Raw genomic sequence first — 25,225 nt, forward strand, 5'->3', positions numbered from 1 at the left:
GCACAGCACTATCATTGGTGGATGTGTATTTTGAAAGGGATTACTTGCAGGATTTTTACATGTGATAATTGCTTTAAATTGCCAATATATTAACTAATAACTAATAAACTAATTAGGTTGTGATTTAACGTCAAAGGTTAGTTTTGACGGGGAAAAAGTGACGTCAAAGCGCAATGGCAAAGATGTCTTTTCTTTCATACATTTTTACCTTGCACAAAAGTTATTATTATTATAAATCACATTTGTTTTGACTTGTTATTGTCTCAACCCACGGAGCTCGCACTCACAGTCTGATCAGGCTGCAGTTCACTTACTGGCCAAAGAGACCAGTAATGAGAAGGAATTTCTGATTCTTACAGTCTATATAAGCAAAGACCTTTAAGGAATATTTAGTGGATTTGCCTTAGGTGCAGACTCATACCTTTGAATGCATCGGCCTGCTGCTCCACAGACTCCCTCACCATCTTCCAGAAGCAGTCGGACACGGCCAGGCTCAGGTTCTTCGTGGTCACCTGATGGGCCTTCAGCATACCATCACTGCAGAGAGAGAAGAATCACAATCGCTTATCAACACAACACTTCAAGATGTACATCTCGCAAACGTCACACTCACAACATGGGAGGACTGGAGTCGCATCAATCAACAACTCGTTAGAGTGCAGAGTTATTTAGGAAGGTTGTTTGTGGTGCCGTGTAACCGGGTAATCAAGTAAACAACCTACCGCAGTAGTCGTGAATTCTGGAAAAAGTCCTCTTCGTAGTCCTTGATAGAATCGATGCTTTCGCCAGTGCTCCCTTGAACAGAACAGGTACACAGAGATGTATGACTGAAATGTTCATTTCCACAAGTATGGGAGAGAGTGCAGCCGAGGAGCACGGGTGGCAGGGCTTACCTTTCCCTGTCACAACTGCAAAGTATCCCAGAGCCTTCATGGGGAACAGCTTGCCTTCAACAATCTGCTGGATCTGAAATACAAGACAAATAAAGAATCAAGAGTTTGAAGATCTCTTGTGTATCTCTGTTCGACCAAGCCTGTGAACCAAGTTCAAATAAAAGACTTTGGCGCTACCTGGTGGAGCTACCATGCATTGCTGATCGCTCCAGAAGTCGTCAAATTCAAGGTACATCATTATGTAATGTTACTGCAGACCACTTTCATGCCACAGGTTATATTTGGCACAAAGAGGAATATTTCATAGATCTCACCAATAATTAAATTCATTTAATGTGGACATATCAGAGTGGCTGAAATATCTGTTTTGATCTTATGGTCGTTATGAACTTGTTTCAAGGTTTAAACCAAATCATAAATATTTTGTGTACATAAATGTCATACATATCAATCCAAAAAGAGACTTTTCATGTTCCAATACAAATCTAAGACCTAAAACGAAGTATAAGAATGGCTCTGTAACATCAAACTTATTTAATTACATGTGATCTACCTTTCTGTCTGTCTGGTGTACACACGGAACACGTGTTAAGTTCTAAGGAACTTAACACCAACACTCACCTCTACCCAGCTCAGGCTAATGTCCTTGCGTTCTGGGGGTTAGTGACAGGGGGAGCTTCTTACCCTGCTGGGGCTGGCCAGGTTCTTCTCCGCCAGGTCCACTTTGGTCAGGACAAATATGGTCCTCTTGCCATGGGGGTCCATCTGGCTGACCAGGTCTGTGACGATGCTGCGCTCGGCGTCCACACTGCCGTCTGGCGAGAGAGAGCGAGAGGTCAGCAAAGAGGTGGATTGCAGCAATGATGAAAGCGCGACAAGAGGTGGGATGGAAGATGAATGGAAGTTAATATCTAAATATAAAATAAAAAAATCTTTCATTGATTTTTTATCTTAATATATACTACATTGCAGGAATTAAAACAAAAATATAACTTGGATGGAAGACCATGTATGTTTCTTATTGTATCACATTCCAAAACAAATTACACGATAATGCTCAAATAATTTATTCTGCTTGGTTTTGGTTTGATTGCGTAGGGGTCAGCTAAACAACGAAACATGCCGTTTTGCCATTGACAACCTCCTCAGATGACCTGTTTAGTGTTCAGCCTGGGCACTCACCTTGAATACACAGGATGATGGCGTTGGGGTTCTGCATGTAGGCCTTGCTGATGCTGAAGATGGTTTCCTTGGTATCTGGTGCCATGCCCGAGGTTACCGTCTAACGCGATATTAAACAACACACTGTCTGTGTCTACGTCTGTGGATGACCCAAGATGTGATATGCTATGCTTGAAATACTGTGTGTGCAATTATGTGTGTGCACTCACACTGATGACTCCTGGCAAATCCACCAGCACCATCCTCTGTATTCCCGGGCCTTTGACACTCAGGGATATTGTCTACCAAACAAACACACAAAAGTGGAGAAATAACCAATTCAGTTTTTTAAGCTGCTTGTACATGAAAAAGACAGGAATCAAATGACCCCAACGCTGGTGTTGCTATCGTGATTAGTTCAAATTGGAGTTCCCTATTGGAACTTTGACCAGTTTACCGCAGACCATATAAACACAACACAAAAGAAGCAAATAAGCTACAATATAAATCATTGCCGTTGCAATAGCAGCCTTTGTTATGTTTATTAACAACAACAGAAGTCATTGTGTCAAACATATCCCTTTATTGTAAATCTGCCATTAAACTACCAAGTGACCAATCACTCCCTCAGGTCGGGCACAAGAAAGCAGCTCTTCATAAAAAGGTCTACAGCTCACCTCTGGACTGACGGTCTGGCCTTCCTTCACGCTTTTCCTCATCCTCAGCTCAATCTCGTGCCTCAAGGCAGCCAGCTGGGCACAACAGGGAAGAGTGGGCACGCAGGTCAGCGAAAAGACATGCACATGAACCTAGTAGATGGCGATGGAAGGGGTGTGCTGCAGGGAGGGGACGGTGGACAGGCTGGTGTCTTACATCGTCCTCCTTGCCCAGGTCAAACTCCCGGCCGCTGTCCTTGAACATGGCCACGTGGTGGGGGCCCTCGCTCAGAGTCACCTGGGGAAGGGGGCCAGAGGTTTACCACCTTGATACACTTTGTTTGTTTCCCATCCAATACTGTCAAATCATTTTTATACTTGTTTTGAACAGCGTGAAAAAAGTAACATAGGTCAAAAGATAGGAGCACGTTCTTAGTCACTCCAGTACTTTTAAGATTGACGTTGAATTCAGATAGATGCCATTAAGGAGCAGGCAGGTCAGGACATTGAGACGGCCCCTAGCCAATACATTATCCTGGCCTCCTGTCTGATGCATCTGGGCCTTACCTTGACTGGGGACCGGGTCATCATCTCTCCAGAGCCTCTGGGGAAGATCCTGGCCTGGGCGATCATCTCCAGCACACTGGTCTTCCCCGCACTTTGGTCCCCAACCACCACCACCTGGAAGAGGTACGAGAGGAGGGCCGTGTTAGTGAGATGGAGGGCAACGTGGACAGAATCAAACCCCCTGTAACATACAGGAAGATGGATTGGGGGTTTGGTCGGATGATTGACTGCTTCTTACCCTGGGCAGGTGGTCCTGGGTGTTGTAGTTTGAGTCGTAGTCTGACAGGATGTCCAAGACCTCAGAATACAGGTCAATCAGAGATTTCTGTAGGAGGTATCGGTGAAAAAAAATGGAGATTCAATCATTTTCATATTTTCTAAAGGTTATCTTGTGCCTTCAGCCTAAAATCTCAACAAATTCCAAGAACATGACAGTAACCATAGGCAATATTCTTAAACAGTTCAGTAAATTGTATTCTTGTCTTGAGTTTAGCATGGATGGAGGAACCGGTTCAGACACCCAGTCACCCAATGCAGTGCAGTGTAGTGCAGACATCAGGCTGGGGTAGGGACATAATGCCTACCTTGATCTTCCTCTGATGGATCCCCTTGTCATCCTTCTGCAGCACCACCTTCCTCAGCTCCTTGTTCTCCTTCTCCAGCCTTTCCAGCATGCGTTGGTACTTCATCTGAGAACACACAGCACAGAGAGCACAGCTTGACTATGGAGAACATGAAAAAATTAGGGTGCATCACTTGCAAACACGAGCATTTAGACAACAAAAATATTGTTTTTAGTTATAGCCTATTGCAGTTGCTTGTTTTGGAAATGTCCACACACTTGTGTTACAAGTACAATGCACATTGATGAAAAACAAACTACATGTATAGTAAATCTATTCCTTTAATTTCTACATTCTAAAAGGGGCCTTACAAGTGAGGCTGAGAATAAATGCATTCAATCAACAATGCAGTAACAATAGAAAATTATAATTCCGGAACAACAAAGTTTAAAAAAAAACAACTTGATGAAATGCAGAGTAGCTATAGGAATTTGAACATGAGGCTAGTAGATCGTCTTATTATTAGTGGTAGTCGAGTGTATTACAGGGTTAAAGAGTGTGAATACCTGGGTACGAAGGAGCTCCTCTTGAAGCTGGTCTACTTTCTCCTTGTCTGACGACTGAGGGTGGAGGAGGAGTAATAACAACACACAAACAAGCCAGAGTTAACGCCTCGTCTTACCCTCCGCACGCGACCCTTTCCCTCGTCCCGTTTGACATACACCTCCGTGAAGACACATACATGACATGCACATTTGATTACACAAGCCACTCAAATCAAGAAGTTCATCAAACAGAATGCCCTGTCGGGGGAAAAATGTAATTGCGGAGAGGATCATAGTACCAAGTCTTCCGTATTGATTGGTTGGTTGTAAATGATTGGTCATATCCCGGTTATAATGTGCTATTCCATCGTCTTCCATACCTGCCATACCGTACCATGAGCAAACGTTTTTAAAGATTGGCCAAAGGCATCCCCATCCATTCGAGATGTGGCAGGAAAAAGTATATTTCCATATAACATGCAGGTCAGGAAAATGTCCATTTGAATGCAGAGTTTGCCAGATCATTGGTAACCCTTACAATCAAACAATGCTGGACAGCTCAACACCGATTGCAGACAATTCCATCCACAAAAAAAAAGGAGCTCATCTCTCAGTTGCCAGGTTACGCTTCTCCAGATCAGCAGAGTAGTGTTTGATTGTGGGCCGGACCCTGTCTCAGCTCAGTGTTCATTTTGAATGAACATATTGCTGCATGGTGCGGTATAGCATGTTGTAGCACGGGAGTGAGAGAGTTATATTGTACACAGTTTGATTAGAGCAAAGAAGACTAGGGAGGACAGGATGACGGTGCATGGTAATGGGTTAAGCAGATGGGATGAAGATAGGGGATGAGGGAGTTTAACATAAAAATTACACTTAACACACAAAGACACACACACACACACACAATGCTACTGAGCCTTTAAGTTACAAAATGTGTAATTAATTTCTCAATACAATAACTGTATTGAGAAGCCCTATGGCATAAAAATGGTATTACAACTGCCCAAAATTATAGTGCAGATGCAATTGAATACTGTATGAATACCATTCACAATGACCTCCTCTGAGCTTTGACCTTCTGATGTTTCTCCAACATATTGCCACGTCTCAGTGTCAGCCAATGAGCTTTTCAACTGCAGTAGTGCTCACGAGTAGTGCTGTTCATGCCATGCAGTTGGGTGTCACTTGAGTCCATGCAATGTATGCATATGCTTGGAGGGTCGGTTGCCAAAAGGGGGTGATTCACAGAGGCTGACGGCCCTTGTGGGAACCACAGCAACCTGAGTATGAACTTATTTCACCTTCAGGAGTGTTTTTATCTTCTTTATTTACATTTACTATATGTGCACCTCTTCAGCTTGTTACCAGATATTCCTCTGAAGAGGCTTCTTTGGACAAAATCGTATACCAAAGGATGGTTGAGTGCGTCTGCATGACTGCATGCTCTTTGACAATTTTAAGTTTGGAAAGGCTTCGATTGGAGCAATGTTTGGCTTTTTATGGAATAAGCAGACTGGGCTATGTACCTGATGCAGAGCCAACTGTCAATGAAAGTTAACCAACATGACCAGTGGTCCAGTACCCAAGCTAATCAGGACCAAACACAAAAAAAGTGATTCATGAGTACTACTTACACTGAGGGTTAGGATAAGTACTGTTCCCAACACTAAATATCCTAACCCTTAGATCCAAGCTTATATAATGCAAACTGTTAACGGACAATTACCTCAACCACTAGAAGAGAGATCAGGGCTCCAGAAGAGATCATTAAATCAACGCAATTAAAATAACCCATTTGCTCTCCCAAATCCAACACTGTGTCCTCCAGAACGGCTCATTTGATTCTCAGCCGTTAGCTAAAAAGGTAGCACTGCACGGTCCCATTGCATCACCATTGGTGGTCTCAGATTGGTGGAGATGGGGAAGCCCTGGGAGCCTGGGGATTGGCTGGGACCTTCACCTTGTATCTGTGTGGTGGAGGAGGAGGGGGGCTGGGCTTCGGTGGAGGAGGGGGGCTGGGCTTCGGTGGAGGAGGGGCGGGCTCTGTTGGTGGTGGTGGCGGTGGAGGTGGTGGTGGTGGGGGACTCGCGCTATTGGCTGCCGCAGCAGCACGACGGGCCTCCTCCTCATGCCTCTGAATCTGCTGCTGAATGAGAATGAGTTCGCCGAGCAGACCCTGCTGGGAGGGACGTCACAGTGAGAGACAGCAGCAGTAACCACAGGGCTACTTAAACCTCCTCCCATACAGGGCGAGTCTGCCAATCGGTCTCGAGAAGGCGAGGCATAGGTCTTCAACAAGGCCAAGGCTTGCCGGGATTGGTTAAGGGATCAATGCTGTCATAGAATGAAGTTCTTTGTTCCGGAGGGAAAAATGTTGCCACCATGATCACCGCTTGCTGACAAGAATCAGCCTCCCTCTCTCATCGAGAAGGAGAGACGGCCAAACTTTGCAGAGTGTGAAGGCGGAGGAGGCGACTGATACCACAACCAGTGTCTCCCAGCCAGTGGCGTGCTGGAATCACTCTCTGTACTTGCCAATACCCACAGTGTTCCCCCTACATTCATCCAGGAGTGTACTGCAGCTGGATTACTGGCACCACTGCATTCTGCCATGCAACGTTTTTTTGGAATTACAAATAATTTTGGGAGCCCCAAATACTAGGGTTAGGGTTAACCCTAATATATATTTTTATATAATATATATCATTGGTGCCCCCTACTACACCCCTTCAATTGGTACATTGCCATTAAAGCAAAATAGTGTTACTATAGAAGAATAAAAAACACTTTACTGTAGGTGGCATTAGCTCATGAATGGCTTTAGAATAAATGTAGGAGCATGAAAGGGAAAAAGTAGCCTACATATTTGATTGTGTAGAAAAGAAGCAACTGAATAATGAAATCCAGACAATGAGATGGCTTCAAATTGTAGACTGAAAACTGAATTTGTTGCAACATAATTCACAGACAAATGTGGCTAGCGCTTACATGCTGTCTGGTTATGTTCAATTGCTAGACCGCATTATGAGACCATTTCTGTTGGAATGCACCAGAGTCCAACTAGAATCAGTGATCACACTAAAACTCTCTGTGCCAACACACACACACACACACACACACACACACACACACACACACACACACACACACACACACACACACACACACACACACACACACACACACACACACACACACACACACACACACACACACACACACACACACACACACAGCTGCCTGAAAAAGATGTAGGGGCAACGCTATCCCACAAATATCAAAAAATATATAATATTTTGAAAATAATGCAATAAACTTACTTCAAATAACTAACTCACCCTAACCATGGTGCAACTATACCAACCGACGTTATTCATACTTAAGTACCAACATATAAAATGCACTAATTTCAAGCAACAAGAAATGCTCAAATGTGTATGGTGGAGGCATTCAAATGAGTTTCTGCTCTTTACAACTAAGAGCCTAATTATATTCCTATGCATTTGGAAGTTTGTGAAAATGGGCCTGATGATTATGGCGGTGGTAGGTGGGAGAACTACGAGGATCAAACTTGTATTAGCGAAGCAAGCGCTGGGGTAATCTAATGGGAGCGGATAGCTGACAGCAGGAAATTAGTTAGTTTTAGTCCACTATTCCCCACGTTTTTCTTCATTTGGAGAACTTGAAACAACCAAAAACACAGAATGACAGTATTGTCATTATGCAGGTTTTTTTTTGTGACATTTGATTCACAAAAGAAATTTAAACATGTTGGGGTGCTTTGGACTAAAAGCAGTGAATAAGAGGAAAGCAGCATCCTCCTTACTTCATCTACACAAAAACCTTTTAAGTATGGTTTTGTCATAGTTTTTCTCTACCTAACCCTCTAAACCGTTTCAAACAGCATTTATGAAAAGGAAAAACAGACAATTCCATTCAACAGTAGACAACAGTGGACCAGAACAGGTCCATTTAGAGAGGACAGGCAGGACACAGACTGGTGCATAAAGAGGACAAAAAAACAAGGGATACAAATAGAATGGGCACATACAGTGTAGAGTTAGGCACCAGCTGTAGTACACACTGTAGTCTCTCTACATTGTGTTCAGGTTGGGAGGGAAAGGGTAATTGAAAAGCAGAAGCATGTGAAAAATAAAAGAACAGCAAAATAATAAACATCAAAGCAACAGGAAAATATGGATTTCTTAATTGTGTGTCTTTGCAGTTTCACAGATTTAATAGTATTTAGCTTATACTCCCAATCAGTACTCAATCAATGGAACAGATATAGGATGTCTTACTACACATAGAAACTAGCTAATGTTAAGCTAAATATTGAGTCGATTTCTTTAATTAAACGTGTAATAAAGGATTTAAACATTAACCGATTGCAATGCTGTGTTGTTCTACCAATGATTGCACTCATCTGCCTTTACTTCAAGGAGTGGAACAGTGCACAACTCAATGTAATATTAATTTAAATAAATGTAACACCAACACGGTGTGAAAAAGCAACCGCCGTTGTTGTGAAGGACAATAACATCCCTGCCACTATCAGGGTTCAAGGTTCAGGATGCTGGTGGCGTCTATGGTCTGACTTAACAAAAGCATGATCCAGAGTCAGACAGAGTCAATTCTGATTTACTGCAGCCGGCAGTCAGTGTAACACCCCATGTTGAGGTGGAATGAGGCCGGGTACGAAGGCTGAGAATGAGAGTGATCGGTGTGGTCAGGTGGGTGGAGGGCAGCTGGTCTAGAGGGGTAGAGGGGGTGGTGGTGGCAGGGACCAGGGAGTGGGAGGGTGGGGTGGCGGGTGGGTGGGTGGGTGGAGGGCAGCTGGTGTAGAAGAGGGGTGATGGTGGTGGCAGGGACCAGGGAGTGGGGGGGGGCTTGGGTGGAGGACTTACCTTCTTGTACTGCTTGTCGCTGGCCTCCGTGGAGGCGGGAGCGGACGTATCGGCCGCCTTCAGCGCCGGCTCGCTGGCCGTTTCTACAAGAGGAAAGAGAACCACAGAGAGACCAGTGATTAACCTTACCACCCTTTCACTGGACACCACGGTAGTCCACTGCAAGCGATGAACCCTATGACCAGCAGCAAGACTCAACATCTAAGGGCAAACTGATTACAAGCAGCAGAATATCGATATGCGATTCAAATAAATAACCCTCCTGTAAAAAGGAGGGTTGTCTTTATTGGGTTCCAACTTCTTGGCAATGTACGAGTTACATGGAAGCATTTGGAATTGGCAGTTGGGAGACTAGCAAAGGGCCATGATCCATAGCGTGTGGCAGGTGTTTGGGTGGCTGAGAAATGGGCAACGGAACAAGGCGCGCCAAAGCTGTGACCTCCATAGGAACATACTCTGTGTTCTCCCGGCGGTGTCGCAATACGCCAGCCTGGGAACACGTAATGGAACAAGCAGCTTTCACCACAGCTCTCTTCTGGAGCTGGTGGTGTGTAAACGCTGGTCTCCGCGACAACAAGGTACACTCCTTCTTGACTGTGCATGACTCATGGAATTAAACATGCGTTGACAGGTCTGTTTGCATTCTGCCTAGAAAACACCTTTTGGTATAAGCTACGACCTTTAAAAAGATACTTGAAACTAGAGATTAAAATGAGAAAATGCAAGGTTATCCAAAGTACCCATTTTCCACACATTTGAATCACCTCCTCCATTAGAAAAGACAGCCCTTGATATGTTAGTGAAATTAGAGAAAGCAGGTGTTTATAGACATGAGTTATGAAAAAATGCAATTCATAAGAGGCCAAGGCACACATGCATGAGACATCTGACACCACTAAAGAAGGTAAAAAGGGGTAAGTGGAGATTTAGGACAGTGAGACAGTTAGGACAGTGGACACACTGGATCTGTTGTTATGATTAAGACCTTATAAATTTCTGATTTGGGTGTGGGCATGTGTGTGTGCATAGCCATGTTTCAGATGCATCACTGCTTCTTGTTATACTGCAAGTGAAAAGCATTTTAGTTCTAATTTACAGGTAGAAATATAGCAGGGTTAGCTAAGCAACTTAAACCCCCAAATGCTATCCAGAATATTGCTCCATGGTAGCTCTGTAACACAGGGAATGAAGCCCTTATCAACGCTATAGAAAGGTTTTTACATAGTCCAAAACTATACTGCCTAAGATTTGACATAATAAAAACGCATCTTTGAACCATTGGTTGAAATATGTATAATGATACAATGAATAATACAATTAATATTGATTTCAATTTTTTTGTTGTAAAAGTATAAATTACAATGAATGCAAGTATCAGAACAAATATGTGACTGTGTAGAACTGGAGGCCAACCATGTACGGGACAGGTCCTCTCTGGAACAGTATACTATGCTCCACACAGTGGGGCCAGTAGGTGCATCACAGTACACACACCCAGACAGGTACATAGGAGAAGGGCTTCACAAGAAGGGGGATGCTGGTGGGAGCACTATAAACACATGACACTACTAAGGAGTAGCATGTAGGGGTTTACACACCTAACAACAGATGCAGACCAGAGGTTCCACTCACTACACCTGTGAAGAATGCGGAGGAAGGGGGAGAAGGTAGGGGAGGAGAACAGAAAAAAAAAAAACAGCACAAAATAAAAGTTACGTGAAAGGGGACAGAAGCAGTGAGGGTGTTGCAGCACAGCCACTGCCTGACGATGTGTGGTGGTACAAAAGAACAAGAACAACATGGCAGACAAATGGCACTTTCACACCTCAAGCCACACATCCTCTCTGCCAGGCCCAATGAAACGCGTGAGTCCCGTTTTCTCATTATGATTATGTTGGAATAGTAATAGAGACAATGTGCACATATTTAGGGGGGAGAATATACAACGTCCAGTGTTGTCATCATCCTCATTGAAAAGCTATGCTTAATGGACGTTTTTAGCGTTTCGTAATGCTGCCATTTGCTGAAATCCCACATTTTTATGGCTTTAGATTTGTATTCTATGCATAAACATTATTATAATCTAGCAATACTAGTACCAGGCCATTTGTTGATGATATAACACAAAGATGGCACCTGGCAAGATGTATAAATAGTCTGGTGTAAATTCCTGGTGGCCTACTGTAGTTGCCTACTGCAACTTCTGCAAATGCCTTCTTTAGTTGCCTACCGCAACTAACGCAAATGTTTTAATTCAGTAAGTCTACACAATCTAAAGTAAATAAAAGACACACAGTACACATACCATACTGGACAAAGAGCATGGCAGCAGAGGTGTTAGATTAGAAGGTTTGCAAAGCACAATGCAAATCTGAGCCAGATATGGACAGGTGCAATTCAAGGAAGTGGAACATAAACTATAGGTTTAACATCAGGTGTCAGGTATAACATCTCCAATGTCAACATGAACTGTATTAAGGTCTCATCAACTTACCACTGGACAGTAGGCTTTTGAGGAAGGCAAAGTTCTCCCCTATCTTATCCATGTCAGGGAGTAGTTTGGCAATTTCCTCCATCTCTGGAAGTGCTTTGGCCAGTTTTTCTGTGGTTCAAAACAGTACAATAATTATCAATGCAAAACTTGCCAAACAACATCATTAAAGGAATAATAGATCTTAAAACACTTTGACATCATTAGAAAAACTTACTTTGATCTGTATTATTACTTTAAATTAATTATGTAGCTTGTAATTTTAACTACAGTTGACCTTGTTGGCCAAACAAAAAGGACCCAAAAATATCGGTAAGGTCGTTAGATGTATCTGGCCACAGTAATGCATGCTAACACATTATTGCCATTATCCATACAACTGCCAAACTCAGCATCATTACCTAATACCTAGGTAAAACCAGCAACAAAACTACAAGTTATTTTTTTATTAAGGACGGAACCCGCTTACCTAGATCAATCTGTTCGCTCAATTCCCAGATATAATCAGGAATGACCCAGTTGTATTCACTGAAATCAGGCAACAAGTCCTTCCACTCCTCATACGTCTGAAGGAAAACGACAGGCATTGGTCATCCAAACATATAAAGATGTTGCTCTGCTGTTTTTAATGAGGTGAAACACAAGAAGCCAAAGGGGACGAGTGAGATCAGTCCACCTTAAACAAACCTTTTTAGCTGTATAACCTCCACCAACTGCCGAGCCCAGAACGATGTAGCGGAGCCTCAGAATCCTGGTTGCTAGTCTCAACATCCAGAAATTGCGCTGCTGCTGGTAGCCACGTCCCCCGGACCCCGGTGGGGGTTTAGGGGGTCGCATGGGCAGCCGGGACATGGAGGAGATGTGACGGGCGGCCGTGCGGTGAGGGGGGACCTGCTGGTTGGAGTAGCGGTGGTGGATGGCACGGGAGAGGGGGTGCAGCTTCTGCAGGGGGATGCGCACCTTCACCCCCATGTTGTTGGAGACTAGGTTCCTGCAGGCCATGCTGAGGAAGCAAACAAATATTTAAAAAAGACAAATCACAAACAGTTGCAACCTTTACACATCACACAATGTCGAACAAAACATGCCAATACGGTTTGCGATATGGTAGAGAACTGAACTAATTGTATAACTATATCCGGACAGGATAGTTAGCAAGCCTGTGAAACGTTGTAAGTTATTGCAATATGGTAAGTGACTGGACAGCTACACACACACACACACACACACACACACACACACACACACACACACACACACACACACACACACACACACACACACACACACACACACACACACACACACACACACACAGGCCGCTCACAGACGAGAATGACATGTAATGTATAGTTCAATTAAATGTTATGTTTTATATCACAATTCAATCGACGTAGGCGTTTTAAGAGGTTCTGTGTGTATGACACACCTAAGCTGTCCTCCGCTGTCAAAATACCAGAGTCGGTCGAGAAAAGATTGCATTAGCTACGATTAGCTCCATTACAGCAGAACTCACCAGGTCATTTTGCCCCCGACTCGCAACATGGTAATGATCCCAACAACGAATAAACAATTATATGCTTTCAAAATATCTTTCAGGTCCAAGTGACATCCTCTTTCATATTGATAAACATGCACTGCCCTGTTAGAGCGCTAACATGCTCTTTAGCTAACAAGGACACCGACTGACAGCTCCACTTCCTGCACAGCAGTGCGCCTCCAAATAACGCCCTGACAAACAAAACCAAACCCGTTTGGTTCCTAGATAACGCTTTTTGTTTCGGTTTGCACAGGAAATGTATATATATATATATATAGATATAGATATATAGTTGTAGACTGGAACGTTTGGATTACATTACTGACGTCAAATGACCAGCTAGTAATTTCGTTCTTAGGCTACGATTATTAAAACGGTCAATATGAATTTGCCTCCATAAATTCACCAGTCTAATGATTAATCAAGTGCTCAAAAAGTCATAACATCTGAAAATTCAGTATGTCGAGCTACTCTTGTTCAAACATTATTCTATTATTGGTTGTGACATAGAACACATTGTTGTTTTTTACTTTACCAAAACAAACAAATAAAAACATGTAAATTGTTTTGAAGTACATTTATTTATATATATTTATATATTTAAAAAAAAGTTAAATCAAAAATGCAATCATCAGTAAAAGCATAAAAGAGAAAAGTAAAAATACAAGTAATAAGTACAAAAATGTGCCGATAATTTACACCTCTGCTTATAAAAACGATACCTGTGTGGGTATTCGATATTCGAGATGCAAAGTTAATGCACCAAATACCAGATTTCCGGAAGATATCAGAAATACCAGACATTTCAAATACATATTTTCTGACATGTAATTTGGGTATCAATATTTTTTTAGTAACCTCCTAAATGTATTTTTTATATTCACATTCCCCTGAGGAAAGTTTCTACCCCATACACTGGCTTACCTATTGTATTTGGGGTAATGTAAATGGTTTGTGTCAAATTTGGGAATATGATTATGTGGATGAATTCAATAGCGTTTGTGCATGGTATTAAAGAGAAAGGGTTCATTCTACACATTGTTTGAAATGGCAAGTCAGTTTAAAAAACTGACAAGAAATCAGAAGTAGAATTTCATATTTTGAAGCAGAAAATTCTCAAGGGGCCCACTTCTGATTGGAAGCTGAGCTTTAAATACTCCATCCTCAAACCAAGCTGGTATTTCTGCAGAAACACATTCTTCAGCTGGCATTGAATATGACAACAGAAAAACACATGAAAGCTGATTAATGTATAGTTTGGTTGTAAGAAAATGTTTTGTTAGTTGCCATCAAATGAATTATACTTCCCTTTCTTGTGCAAGATACCATTGGTTATTTGATCCAACAAATATAATCACTAAAAATAATGGGCAAATAGTTTCCCGGTTGAAACCTTGTTTAAAGATAGCTATTCAGGTCCCCTGATAATATTTCCAGATGAATGATTAACATTTGGAAATAAACGCCCAGAATTCATGCCTTAACAAGGAAGACCTATGCTTATTGCACACCTACAAAGAAAGCTCAGAATATAAAAATATACCCAAATAATTAAACTGCCAATTAACTTACAACCCACTTTATGAAAAAAGTACCAAAAATGGTAAAATAACAAAAAGAAAACACACAGACATCAGCCCTTTGATATGAGAGAAAGGAAAATACACTTTCATAACACACTTCGACTTTACAGCAAACATTTACAGAGGTAATCTGATACCACAATTATTATCAACAACATAGATCCAGTACAGTTCCGTCTCATCCAAGTTTGTAGAATTTGACAGAAGTAGTCATGAATCAATTGATTAATAACATGATACAATCTTTGGAACATAGAGATGTACTATAAAGCCTTGATAATAAACACAAAATAAATATTGCATTGGTTTAAATTATTTAAAAACATTCATTTATTTAACTTTAACCCTAATACCCAAACCCAAACCATCTGATTCATTTTAAGGTAATAATGTATTCAATCTATGTAAGCAAAGATTTTACTTATCATTTACAAATGGCATTTCATAGGCAATGGCTTTTATTTTTAACTCAAGGTTTTGAGTCTATTTAAATAATCACATATTTATATCTTCTTTTAATATAGCAATGAACTTGCATGATTAAAAACTGATCTGAAATATTAAACATGTCCCAGACTGTGGAGACAATGATTGCCTGTTTGAAATACATGGTCAGTACAATTGAAAACATAACGATTGAGGTTAATGGTCTGATCATGACACAAATCTTTCGAGCTGGTTGCGACCTATACCGCAGCCCAATGAAGTTGGGCAACATGTCTGTAAAGCATGTTGAGAAAATCGACTGTACGATTTTGGCACAGAGAGGCTCAGGACTGAAATGAATCGACAGCGATGAAGTAGCATCTGTACAATTAGGAGATGCACTGATAAGACATGTTTGTATTGTTTGGATTGCAATATGCTTACGCCATGAACACAAACATCAATACTTTCTGCTATTCCTGTGGCATTGCATCATATAGGGCAGGCTTTTTTTTAAGCACAGTTTACCCACAGACAAAGACCCTAAACGGTTGGTTTAAGCCTGTTTGTCAAGTTTCCTTTCGAAGATTCATAAAGCTGGATCTTGACGCTCGGTCGTGTAGTTTTGCTTGATGAACCCACATTTATCCAGTCTTCCATAGGAAGCGATGCGATACGGACAGCATTAAGGATATATAATATATTGTAATATATTATAGAAGCAAATGACTATACATCATAGAACTGTATGCAAGCCCTTAGCGTTGTTTGGACATGCACGGGGAGAAGTGAGGCCTTCGTTACATGCTGAGTATTCTTTGGAGACATGAAAATATCGGCAATGCAATACTACAGCGGCGATACAGTTGTGTGTTTGAATCATTTCTGGACCCGCCCTACGGTTACCGACGGCTGGCGTCATGCACAGCCAAGGTCCTAGTCTCTTTGTGCTGACCTCAGAAGAACTGCTAAAGATGGCTCCTATGTGCACTTGTATAACGCCATTGACTTAACGGTTCTCTGTACTGTATTTATCGTATTAATGCATAATATGCCTGCATTCAAATAATTGTCATGGGTGGAGAGTCCAAATACAAAACGGAATCGGAAGATAAACACAGGTTCCTGCCTGTGGTTCCTCTTAACGGGGTGTGTGTGTGTGTGTGTGTGTGTGTGTGTGTGTGTGTGTGTGTGTGTGTGTGTGTGTGTGTGTGTGTGTGTGTGTGTGTGTGTGTGTGTGTGTGTGTGTGTGTGTGTGTGTGTGTGTGTGTGTGTGTGTGTGTGTGTGCGTGCGTGCGTGCGTGCGTGCGTGCGTGCGTGCGTGCGAGTGCCTCAAAATCCTAACAAATTAAAGGTTTGGCTTCGTTTGGCGGACATCATGGCAATCTAATAATGCAGAGAATGCGCGGCAAGAGGGGCTCTGCCCTTTGTCAACACCAGCTGACAAACCATCTGAAGAGCGAGACCCAGTTCTCCACACCGGGGAGCTCCTCCTCAGGCAGCCCAGGGCACCTGCTCTGTGCTCCAAGCCACCGAGGAACCGTGGACGCGTGTGACCTGACCCCTGGAGGGGTGCTACGAGCTGCAGATCATCCGGTAGTCCTTCTCGGGACAGGGCTTGGCCTCGGTGGTGGTGGTGGGCCGCGGGGGCCAGTCCGGGTCCACACGGAGCTCCTGGGCCAGGTGCATGTAGCGAGCCTTGGGGGCCGCGTTGCGCTGGCAACAGAGCCACGAGAGACACTTCCGGCCCCAGTGGTCGATGCCCACCTAGACGTGGTCATAGACGTGACACGGGGGGGAGACCGAGGGGAAGGACAGAAATGGAGTTATATATATTATAGGGATGGAAACTTTTTTTTTTTTATCACCATGAAATGTCAGCTATGGAAGCGGTCGTACACCAGATGGTTTTGCGACAAACACATAAAAGGGACAGGCGATGAGAGTGCATAATGGGAGAAAGAGGTGTTTTCCTTCCTTTCCTTTTGCCTTCTTAAAAAATTACTAAAAATGCTTTATACTTTTTCCTTTCTTGTACATCTGGATGCTGCAGTAGACAAATAATAAAAACGTATTCATAAGATGTTGGAAAAAAGTTGTATAGAAAGAAGCGTTTGTGTTTTTGACGTCAATAAACACATAGTAAATGTCACGCCATCGTCGAGGACGGCAGCCTGTTACAGTAGCTCCTGCAGTTCTCTTAGCCACTTTATAATTTACAATTTACACTTTCATAATTTATACTGCTTATACTGTCTATTTTTGTTTGCCCTATTTGTTGTTGTTTGTTCTGTTTGTCTTGTCTCCTCCTTACTTTTAGCATTTCGTTTAGCATTTACCCTTAGTGTCTACTTTTGTTCGTATTAGTACTTTGCATTCTTATCTTAATTGTATTTTATTTATTTTTATCCTTATGTTTTTCCACTGCTGCTGGGCTATTGCAACAAACTAATTTCTCCTACGGGGGATTAATAAAGTTGAATCGTATCGTATAAAAGTATACACCTGCACTTTATGCTATTTTGCATATCTGGTAGGATGCTCACAACTGCGAGTATAATCAAGGCTTCGGTCAGAGGTGAGGTGTCATGAGAAGGCAGTGAGAAAATAGTAAATAAAGTAAAGACAAATAGAAAGGCAGGAAGGGGGTTGGTAGTGGGGCGTGACAACAGACAAAAAGGATGTTAAGGATGCATAACGGAAACAGAAGGTAGGTTAGGTAGTTAGGATGCAAGAAAAGGAGGAGGTGTCAGTTATTCCCAACCTGTTGTGTCATGGCGGCAGGGGCATAGCCATAGCTAGTCTGCTTGTCTCGGCTGAACACAAGCTTCGACAAGACCACGTCCAGGAGGACCGTCTATGGAACCATGCATGGAGTGCGGGGTGGGGGAAATCATAACAGAGAACACACCTTGATTTGATTTTGTTGTCATAGTGCACGGTTAACTTCTGTGAATAGTCGTTGACTAGGCACATAGAATAGGTTGTTTGCAGATGAAATCAGTGGAGCGAACATGACGTGGAAGGCAGGAAGTGAAGGCTGGAGATACGTACAGTATCTCTGGATACTGGATATCAGTTAAGATATGTTTCTTGGAGGTTGGATGGTGTGTTCCAGCCTAATGGTTTAATGATGCAATGCTATCTATTAAGGTAATAGGGCTAACGTTTTGACTTCGATCTTCGTCGATCCAAGACTACAGTCAACTACTTCTTTAATAGTTGAATCTATAAAATTGTGTGCGTGTGTGTGACAGTGGTACGTTCCATTGGGAGGATGGGGATGACTGTCTTGGTTGGATTCTAGAAGGATTCTTTGTCTTTTTGCGGGGAATTGACACTCTTCTCCTCTGCAATTTGCCGTGTTATGTTTCGTAACACAGCAAACATCCTCATTGTTTGATAGACTCTAACGGCACTATCAAATCATAAGCGTAGTGCACATTCCATGCCGTTATTCTAGAAGGATACACAATGTTAGAAAAAAAACTGCTAAAGTTTGGCAGCACCAGCATCAAAAGCATCAAAAAGTAAAATCCATGCAAATGCTCGCCTATAGACGGCTGTGGGAAACCCGGGTCAACCAATTAATTCCTTTCATTCTTTTAAACCACGCAAATGTCACAAAAAATTTGGAATCATTGAGCGGCCATAATTTACAAATTATATTACATATGATTCCCCGATCAGTCAAGGATAGGTCGGGCCTGACAAATCAGATTCAACCATGCAAAATCTACGTCAAGGACGCCCCTAATATCTTGTGATAATCATTCGGTTCTTAAACAACATGGATTGATTCCAGTTTATTTTCTGGTATCATTGTCAACATTTGGTTCCACATGGTCTACATAAACAGTGTACATGACAGTGAGTACTGCTGGATTATGTTCTCCATTTCACTTCCTGCCCTCCATCAGAAGTTTGCTTAACACGGGTGTGACGCAGCTGCAAACAACCCATTGAGAAATTCCTTAAACAGTATTGGTGAGTTAGTGACAGTGCAAGAACATTGAAAAACAGCAACTTGAGATATTTTTTCTTTTTCACACTATATGGTGTGAAATAATGGTGTGGGAGAAACACATCGACTCCGTTTTTTAAGTTTAGGGTATTGTAGATGATCTCTTGTTGTAGGGTCAACGCCTCTTGAAACACAATGAGACACTGATGAAAACATTGCGTGAGAAAATGGAGAGTCAGCATGATAAAACATAACCATTGTGGATTTCTGGGGGTGCCTTACCTCCACGAACACCGACACGGCTGCATTGGCCAGAACGATGAGAAACAGCTTGATCCTCCACGAGAAGGGGACACACACGATCTATAAAGACCAGACCAGAGTTGTAGGATTGTTTGGCCACATTGTAGATCTACAGTATCTGGATGGGGTAACATGATTAATAAAAGTATTCATATGAGACAACCTGAACAATTGAAGTATACAAATTCAAAAATGCGTTATTATTATTATTTTTTTTTCATGTGATCAGAGTCACATGAAAGGCCGTGCGGCCATAAGACTAGACGTAACTTAGGGGCTGATTTAAAACGAAATACTTCTGAATAAAGATACACATCTTAAAGAAACACCCGAGGGCCTGTGTCCACATAGCGTTTTTTTTTCTGGTAGAGTGCTGGGGAAGAAGCGCTTGCGTGGGGATGGAAAAAAAATAACAATGCCCGCTAGTTATGTTTCCATGACAACATAACACCATCATAACCGTTGCTGTATGACAGACTAGCGTCACATAGTTTCCTTTTTCATAACCTATATACAACATACCCTCCATTTTCTTGTTTACATGGGTGACGAGCCCGCCACATTCGTATACACACTCGTATGTGTTTGGTTGTTCTGAAAGGGAGTGTTATGACAGCAGTGCCTTTCTGAAACGTTACGATATTTTAAACTCGAAGCACTGGGAGTGGCCGCAAAGAAAGACAGAGCACCCTGAAAAAGAACACACTGGGTGCAGCGATTTTCACTCAAGCTGGCCGTCTACGCTCTCTCCTCATTGGGAACAATTGAAAAAACAAAAGACAGTGGCGCTAAAGAAAAAAAAAAAAACGCTGTGTGGACATGGGCCCTTAGACCCCATGTCCTCCACTAGGACACAGACAGGAGCCTCCTAACTGGCCCCGGCGTGATTCACCAGAGACACAACAGACGACACAATATGATGATGTGGGCGGAGTCAACTGACACAGGCCGACGCCGTGTTACCTCAAAGAATTCATCCATGGCCTCTATGGGGTGGAACAGCAGAAACAACATGAACACATACAAGGTCAGGGCAGACAGCATGAAGGGCCCTGTAGGGGGGGGGGGGGGGAAGGGGGAGGAGACAGAGAGCATGCACACATGCACAAGTTAAGGACTGTGCACCCCGTGACTGGTTACTGCAGCATTATCAGTTGCATTGCTAGTTCATTTTGTATTGTTTGTGATTATGACTATTGCGAAAGAACCCATGCTTGTTTAAAATGCCTAATCTGAATATGCAAATAAATCCCTTGATGAAAGGTCTTCATCGAGGGAGCGATGTGTGCGCTGGTGCGTCCTCACAGTTCTTGTAGCTGGGCTGTCTGAAGGGCTTGCCCTTGGAGAAGATGATGGCCACAATGATGTACTGGAAGGACGACACGTAGAAGATGCTGGTGTTCTCGTAGTTGGAGATGTAGTCGGGGTCCACCTCCACCTCCAAGGAGCTTATGTTGGTGATGGAGTGAGTTGATGTTGTTGCGTTGCAGGCGCTGGGAGGGGTCGAAACAGCAAAGTTGGAGTACCATTGACAATGTTTATCGAGGTTATACCTCTACATGGAAATATTTGCTCATTAACACATTGATCGCTGAAATCTAAATTTAAAAAACATTTAGAAAAGAAAAGGACTCCTAATAGTTTTGAGTGTTTGTGTAATGTTGAATTGTGGCCATCAGGGGGCGATGTTGGATCACTTGTAACTACCAACTTCAGAGTGCCGGACCAAAAAAAAATGGCCAACATCCTTGTAGCTTTAGAAGTAGATGCTCGGTGGTTGCTTTGCAAAAGTAAAAAGGCTCAGCCCGCTGCTGTGCTTTTGTTCGAGTCTTCCACAAAGGCCCCAGGTTCCTGGGATACTCACTTTGACAGAGGAGTCCACTTCTCATACCAGGGCTGATGCTGGACCCAGAGGAAGGGGATGACTTGGAAGGCCAGGCAGATGAGGATCTGGGTCATCACGGAGAAGAGCAGCGGGGCCGAGATAAGGCCCGAGGGAGGGGACCGTGGCACCAGCTCCTCCCACGCTGGGTTCAAGCTCACTGGTGGTGGAGAGCGCAGAGAGAGAGATGGTATACCTCACAATGTATTAAATAGACCAAACATTTAAATAGACTTTAAAAGGGTTGTATCAGCGATGTTGATGTTGGGGCGGGCAGCTAGCGGATTGTGAGGAAAGATCAGATGAATGTGATCATTTATGTTTCGGCCTAGAATCACTGATACAACCTTTAAGGCCCTTTGGATAAAGATGATTTACAAAAGAGTTGTTTAATTGTAAATAGTAAAATAAGTTAGAAAAAAAAAAAATATATATATATATATATATATAAAAATAAAAAAATAAAAAAATAAAAATAAAGTGTAGATGCAGGTCTATATATTGGAGCAAAGTATGTGGAATATGCAGCAAAATAGTTCTTGGACTTATTTCAATCTTGTTAACACTCACTGGTGAAGACGAGGAAGAGGATGATGGCTATGTCGATGAAGAGGAACTGAAGATCTCCAAGGTTACTGAGGATCTGGCGTCGATGACAAAAATCAGAGGTCAAAAGTGGACAGAAGGTGGTCTCTAGGGTGCAACATGATTTCAAAACAAATTATTCACACTAAGATGCCTCTGTGAAATGTGTTGGGAGAAGGATAGTCAAGTGGCTAGCATGTTTGAATCCCATCCCAAAGTTACTTGGTTGAATCCCCAATGTTAGCCATCTACCACCAACCATCCGCGACCAAGCAACCTGTCCCCTTCATGCTAATTTGAGGTCCAATATCAACTTCTACAACAGTGTCTTTTTATATCCCAGGGATGGAAAGTCTAACGGGTTTTAAATTTGTAAGCCAGAATATTTTTACCTGACAAATGGTGAAATCTATCCATTATTAGCTGGTGGCAGGTGTTTATTCTGGACCATATTCAAATTTAAAAAGTGCATGTTTGTATGTGCTGCTACTTACAGAGTAGAGGAGGGTGACGCTGATGTACTGGATCATGCTGTAGAGGGCCATGAACTTGAAGACACAGAAGGAGGTGATGAGTGCCGCTCTGCCCTCTCTGGAGGAGAAAGAGGAATCAATTAACTCATTATTACATGAATCTGACATGAGTCTGTTGTAACCCCAGGTAGTTTACTGCTACTGATTCTTCAACTGTAGGTCTAGGAAAAAAAAGGATTTAAATTTGCTGCGATGAAATGTTTTCCAAATAAAATATACATACAATATAACAGGACCTTTGCTCATTCTAAATCCATATTACGTAGTGCCAAGCACTGAACTGGATTTCTAAACCGATATTCTTCCAAATACCATTGAAAAAGGCAATCCAAAAATGTTACGTTTTGTGTAATACCTTCAGCAAAAGCCATTGGTTATTTTCCAATGCCCAAAGATAATGTGCAATGAGCTCCACAGAGAGACCTAGGGGTCCGCCGTGGGCTACCTGATGAGGTTGGGCACGCAGGAGATGTTGGGGGTCCTGGAGGTGAAGGGGGACGCCACGGAGGCCTCCAGCTCAGACAGAGAGATGCCGCTGTGGGCCCTCTTCAGTGCCTGGTGGGGGGGGACATAAAAGGATTGGATTTAACTGGAGGACGTCAAAACAAGTTACAGGTTTACAACTTGTTTATAACTTTAGAAAATTAGCTTAAACATTTAAAAACATTAAAAACTTTCGTTTTTTTTAATCTACTTACCCCACAGTCATTGGCTCCATCGCCACACATCCCAACATAGTAGCTAGAGGAATAGATTTAAAATCAATGAGCTGAAGTTCACACTTTATGTGTTCAGTGTTATGTCCAACGTAAACGGACTGTTATGAGAAAAAGGTCAGATGTTTCAGGCGGAAACATCGTACGGGGAACGAAAGAAAAGATCACATTTAAAAAGAAATACAAGAGTATATTATTATAAGTATACAGTACATACATATATATATATATATATATATATATATATATATATATATATATATACACACATACATACATATATATACACATATATATATATATATATATATATATATATACACACATACATACACATATATATATATATATATATATATATATACACACATACATACACATATATATATATATATATATATATATATACACACATACATACACATATATATATATATATATATATATATATATATATATATACAAACATATACACACATATATATATATACACACACATATATATATATACACACATATATATACAAACACACACACACACACACACACACACACACACACTTCTGATCTGTTCATACTCACTCTACGCCCTGCAGCGCTTCAATGAGCTGCGTCTTCTGGTCCGGAGCCATCCGGGCAAACACAGTGCCATGGAGCACCAGCTAAGAACCAAACACACATCACTTACATACCTCACACAATAACAGCAGTGGAGCCCACATGTTCACTGTCTGTCTGTCACATGTTGAGATGTGACATGTTGGAGCCTTTTCTTAAAAGCCACAAAGTAACATTTCAACTAGCTCGTAGCTTAAAATTACCTGGACCTGTCTGTAGTCAACACTGATCGATAATGATTTCAATGTCATTGATAAAATATAATCTAGAAATAATCAATGCAGGCCAGCCTGTACGTCTCTTTGTTTACCAGCATCGGATTATCGACATCTCCCACAACCCCTCCCACTCACGCCAGCCAGCTGTTACACTAGTTCGCATCACACAGTTGCACCGCCAGTTTGAGTGGACTGGACCAAATTCAGTGTTTTTTTGAATACTGAAATCTTACATACCAACTTGGAGGGGCTAAATCTGACAGATTGCAACTTTATGAACCAATATAATATAACATTAAAGTGATTACACATTGTTAATGCCAGAATGCAGTCGGTTTCATTCATAAGATAAGGAAGAGGTTGCATGTATTGCAGTGAATAAACATAACACAGAGACGGTTAACTTTAGCAACAATGAGCAACACAGGGCTTTGAAATGTGCGTAAGAGCGGGCCCCCCTTCCCCCCATACCTTCTGCATCATATCGGGGAAGTGCTCCATGATGATGTCGAACGACTTGCCGCTCATGGCGAAATGGAACTGCTGCTGCGGAGACTTGGCCTCGTCCATGTGACAAATGTCCTCCAGGCTGATGACCACTTCCTGTTTTTTTTTTGTGAATGAACAAACAGTCACATTAGAACCAAACCGCTGTGGCGCCATGCACAATGACTTCCAAAGAGAAGCAGTTACCGCCCAGAGCCACAGTGTGGTGGTGCGGTTTAGGAAGCCGCCGGTTCATTGAAATAAAATGAATGCCATGTTTTAAGGATCCATGATTTGATTCCGCCGACGCCCCCAGATTATTATTTTTTAACACAGAACCATCTGGGAATTCATCCTTGGAAACAGTTTTGATAGGAGCAGGCACTTTTAAAAGGCCCTTGGCAGGTGATTGGATGAACCATATGTCCATCACGTATATCCTTGTAGGACGCTGATTGGTCCGAACCACTGGCGGTTCTGAAACAACCGAAGAATTTGAAGCCTGGTGCGATTAATTATTGTGGGATTGCGATCTCGCGAATCCAGCAGCCTCGCAGGATTACGATTTGGGAGCACTTAATTTGA

The 25,225-nt window shown here is 42.3% G+C and overlaps 2 protein-coding genes across 7 annotated transcripts in view; both read right to left on the reverse strand.

The window, feature by feature from the left end:
- opa1 (OPA1 mitochondrial dynamin like GTPase) overlaps positions 1-13,477 on the reverse strand; it is a 43,058-nt gene extending 29,581 nt beyond the window's left edge. The window contains exons 1-19 of one of the 6 annotated variants that reach the window (XM_084473234.1): positions 13,303-13,477; positions 12,474-12,789; positions 12,256-12,352; positions 11,790-11,897; positions 10,894-10,932; positions 9,296-9,378; positions 6,349-6,564; positions 4,407-4,460; positions 3,862-3,966; positions 3,516-3,602; positions 3,278-3,391; positions 2,928-3,008; positions 2,732-2,806; positions 2,285-2,356; positions 2,076-2,175; positions 1,578-1,708; positions 894-966; positions 723-795; positions 422-537 (exon numbers count right to left, since the gene is read on the reverse strand). In XM_084473234.1, the coding sequence (XP_084329360.1) occupies positions 422-537; positions 723-795; positions 894-966; positions 1,578-1,708; positions 2,076-2,175; positions 2,285-2,356; positions 2,732-2,806; positions 2,928-3,008; positions 3,278-3,391; positions 3,516-3,602; positions 3,862-3,966; positions 4,407-4,460; positions 6,349-6,564; positions 9,296-9,378; positions 10,894-10,932; positions 11,790-11,897; positions 12,256-12,352; positions 12,474-12,789; positions 13,303-13,331 (1,969 nt within the window). In that variant the 5' untranslated portion in view covers positions 13,332-13,477. Of the gene's footprint in view, positions 1-421; positions 538-722; positions 796-893; positions 967-1,577; positions 1,709-2,075; positions 2,176-2,284; positions 2,357-2,731; positions 2,807-2,927; positions 3,009-3,277; positions 3,392-3,515; positions 3,603-3,861; positions 3,967-4,406; positions 4,461-6,348; positions 6,568-9,295; positions 9,379-10,893; positions 10,933-11,789; positions 11,898-12,255; positions 12,353-12,473; positions 12,790-13,302 lie in introns of all 6 variants that reach the window. The other 5 variants (XM_084473233.1, XM_084473236.1, XM_084473235.1 and 2 more) reach the window with 5 other exon arrangements.
- A 411-nt stretch (positions 13,478-13,888) lies between these two features.
- Positions 13,889-25,225, reverse strand: part of atp13a3 (ATPase 13A3) — a 38,299-nt gene continuing 26,962 nt past the window's right edge. Inside the window, exons 23-34 of the mRNA XM_084472923.1 lie at positions 24,626-24,757; positions 23,901-23,980; positions 23,301-23,343; positions 23,048-23,157; positions 22,564-22,660; positions 22,055-22,127; positions 21,467-21,644; positions 20,908-21,095; positions 20,566-20,654; positions 19,582-19,662; positions 18,100-18,192; positions 13,889-17,102 (exon numbers count right to left, since the gene is read on the reverse strand). Of these exons, the coding sequence (XP_084329049.1) occupies positions 16,911-17,102; positions 18,100-18,192; positions 19,582-19,662; positions 20,566-20,654; positions 20,908-21,095; positions 21,467-21,644; positions 22,055-22,127; positions 22,564-22,660; positions 23,048-23,157; positions 23,301-23,343; positions 23,901-23,980; positions 24,626-24,757 (1,356 nt within the window). The 3' untranslated portion in view covers positions 13,889-16,910. The remainder of the gene's footprint in view (positions 17,103-18,099; positions 18,193-19,581; positions 19,663-20,565; positions 20,655-20,907; positions 21,096-21,466; positions 21,645-22,054; positions 22,128-22,563; positions 22,661-23,047; positions 23,158-23,300; positions 23,344-23,900; positions 23,981-24,625; positions 24,758-25,225) is intronic.

The sequence above is a fragment of the Micromesistius poutassou genome, assembly GCF_964030765.1.
Source record: "Micromesistius poutassou genome assembly, chromosome: 9".
Classification (NCBI taxonomy): domain Eukaryota; kingdom Metazoa; phylum Chordata; class Actinopteri; order Gadiformes; family Gadidae; genus Micromesistius; species Micromesistius poutassou.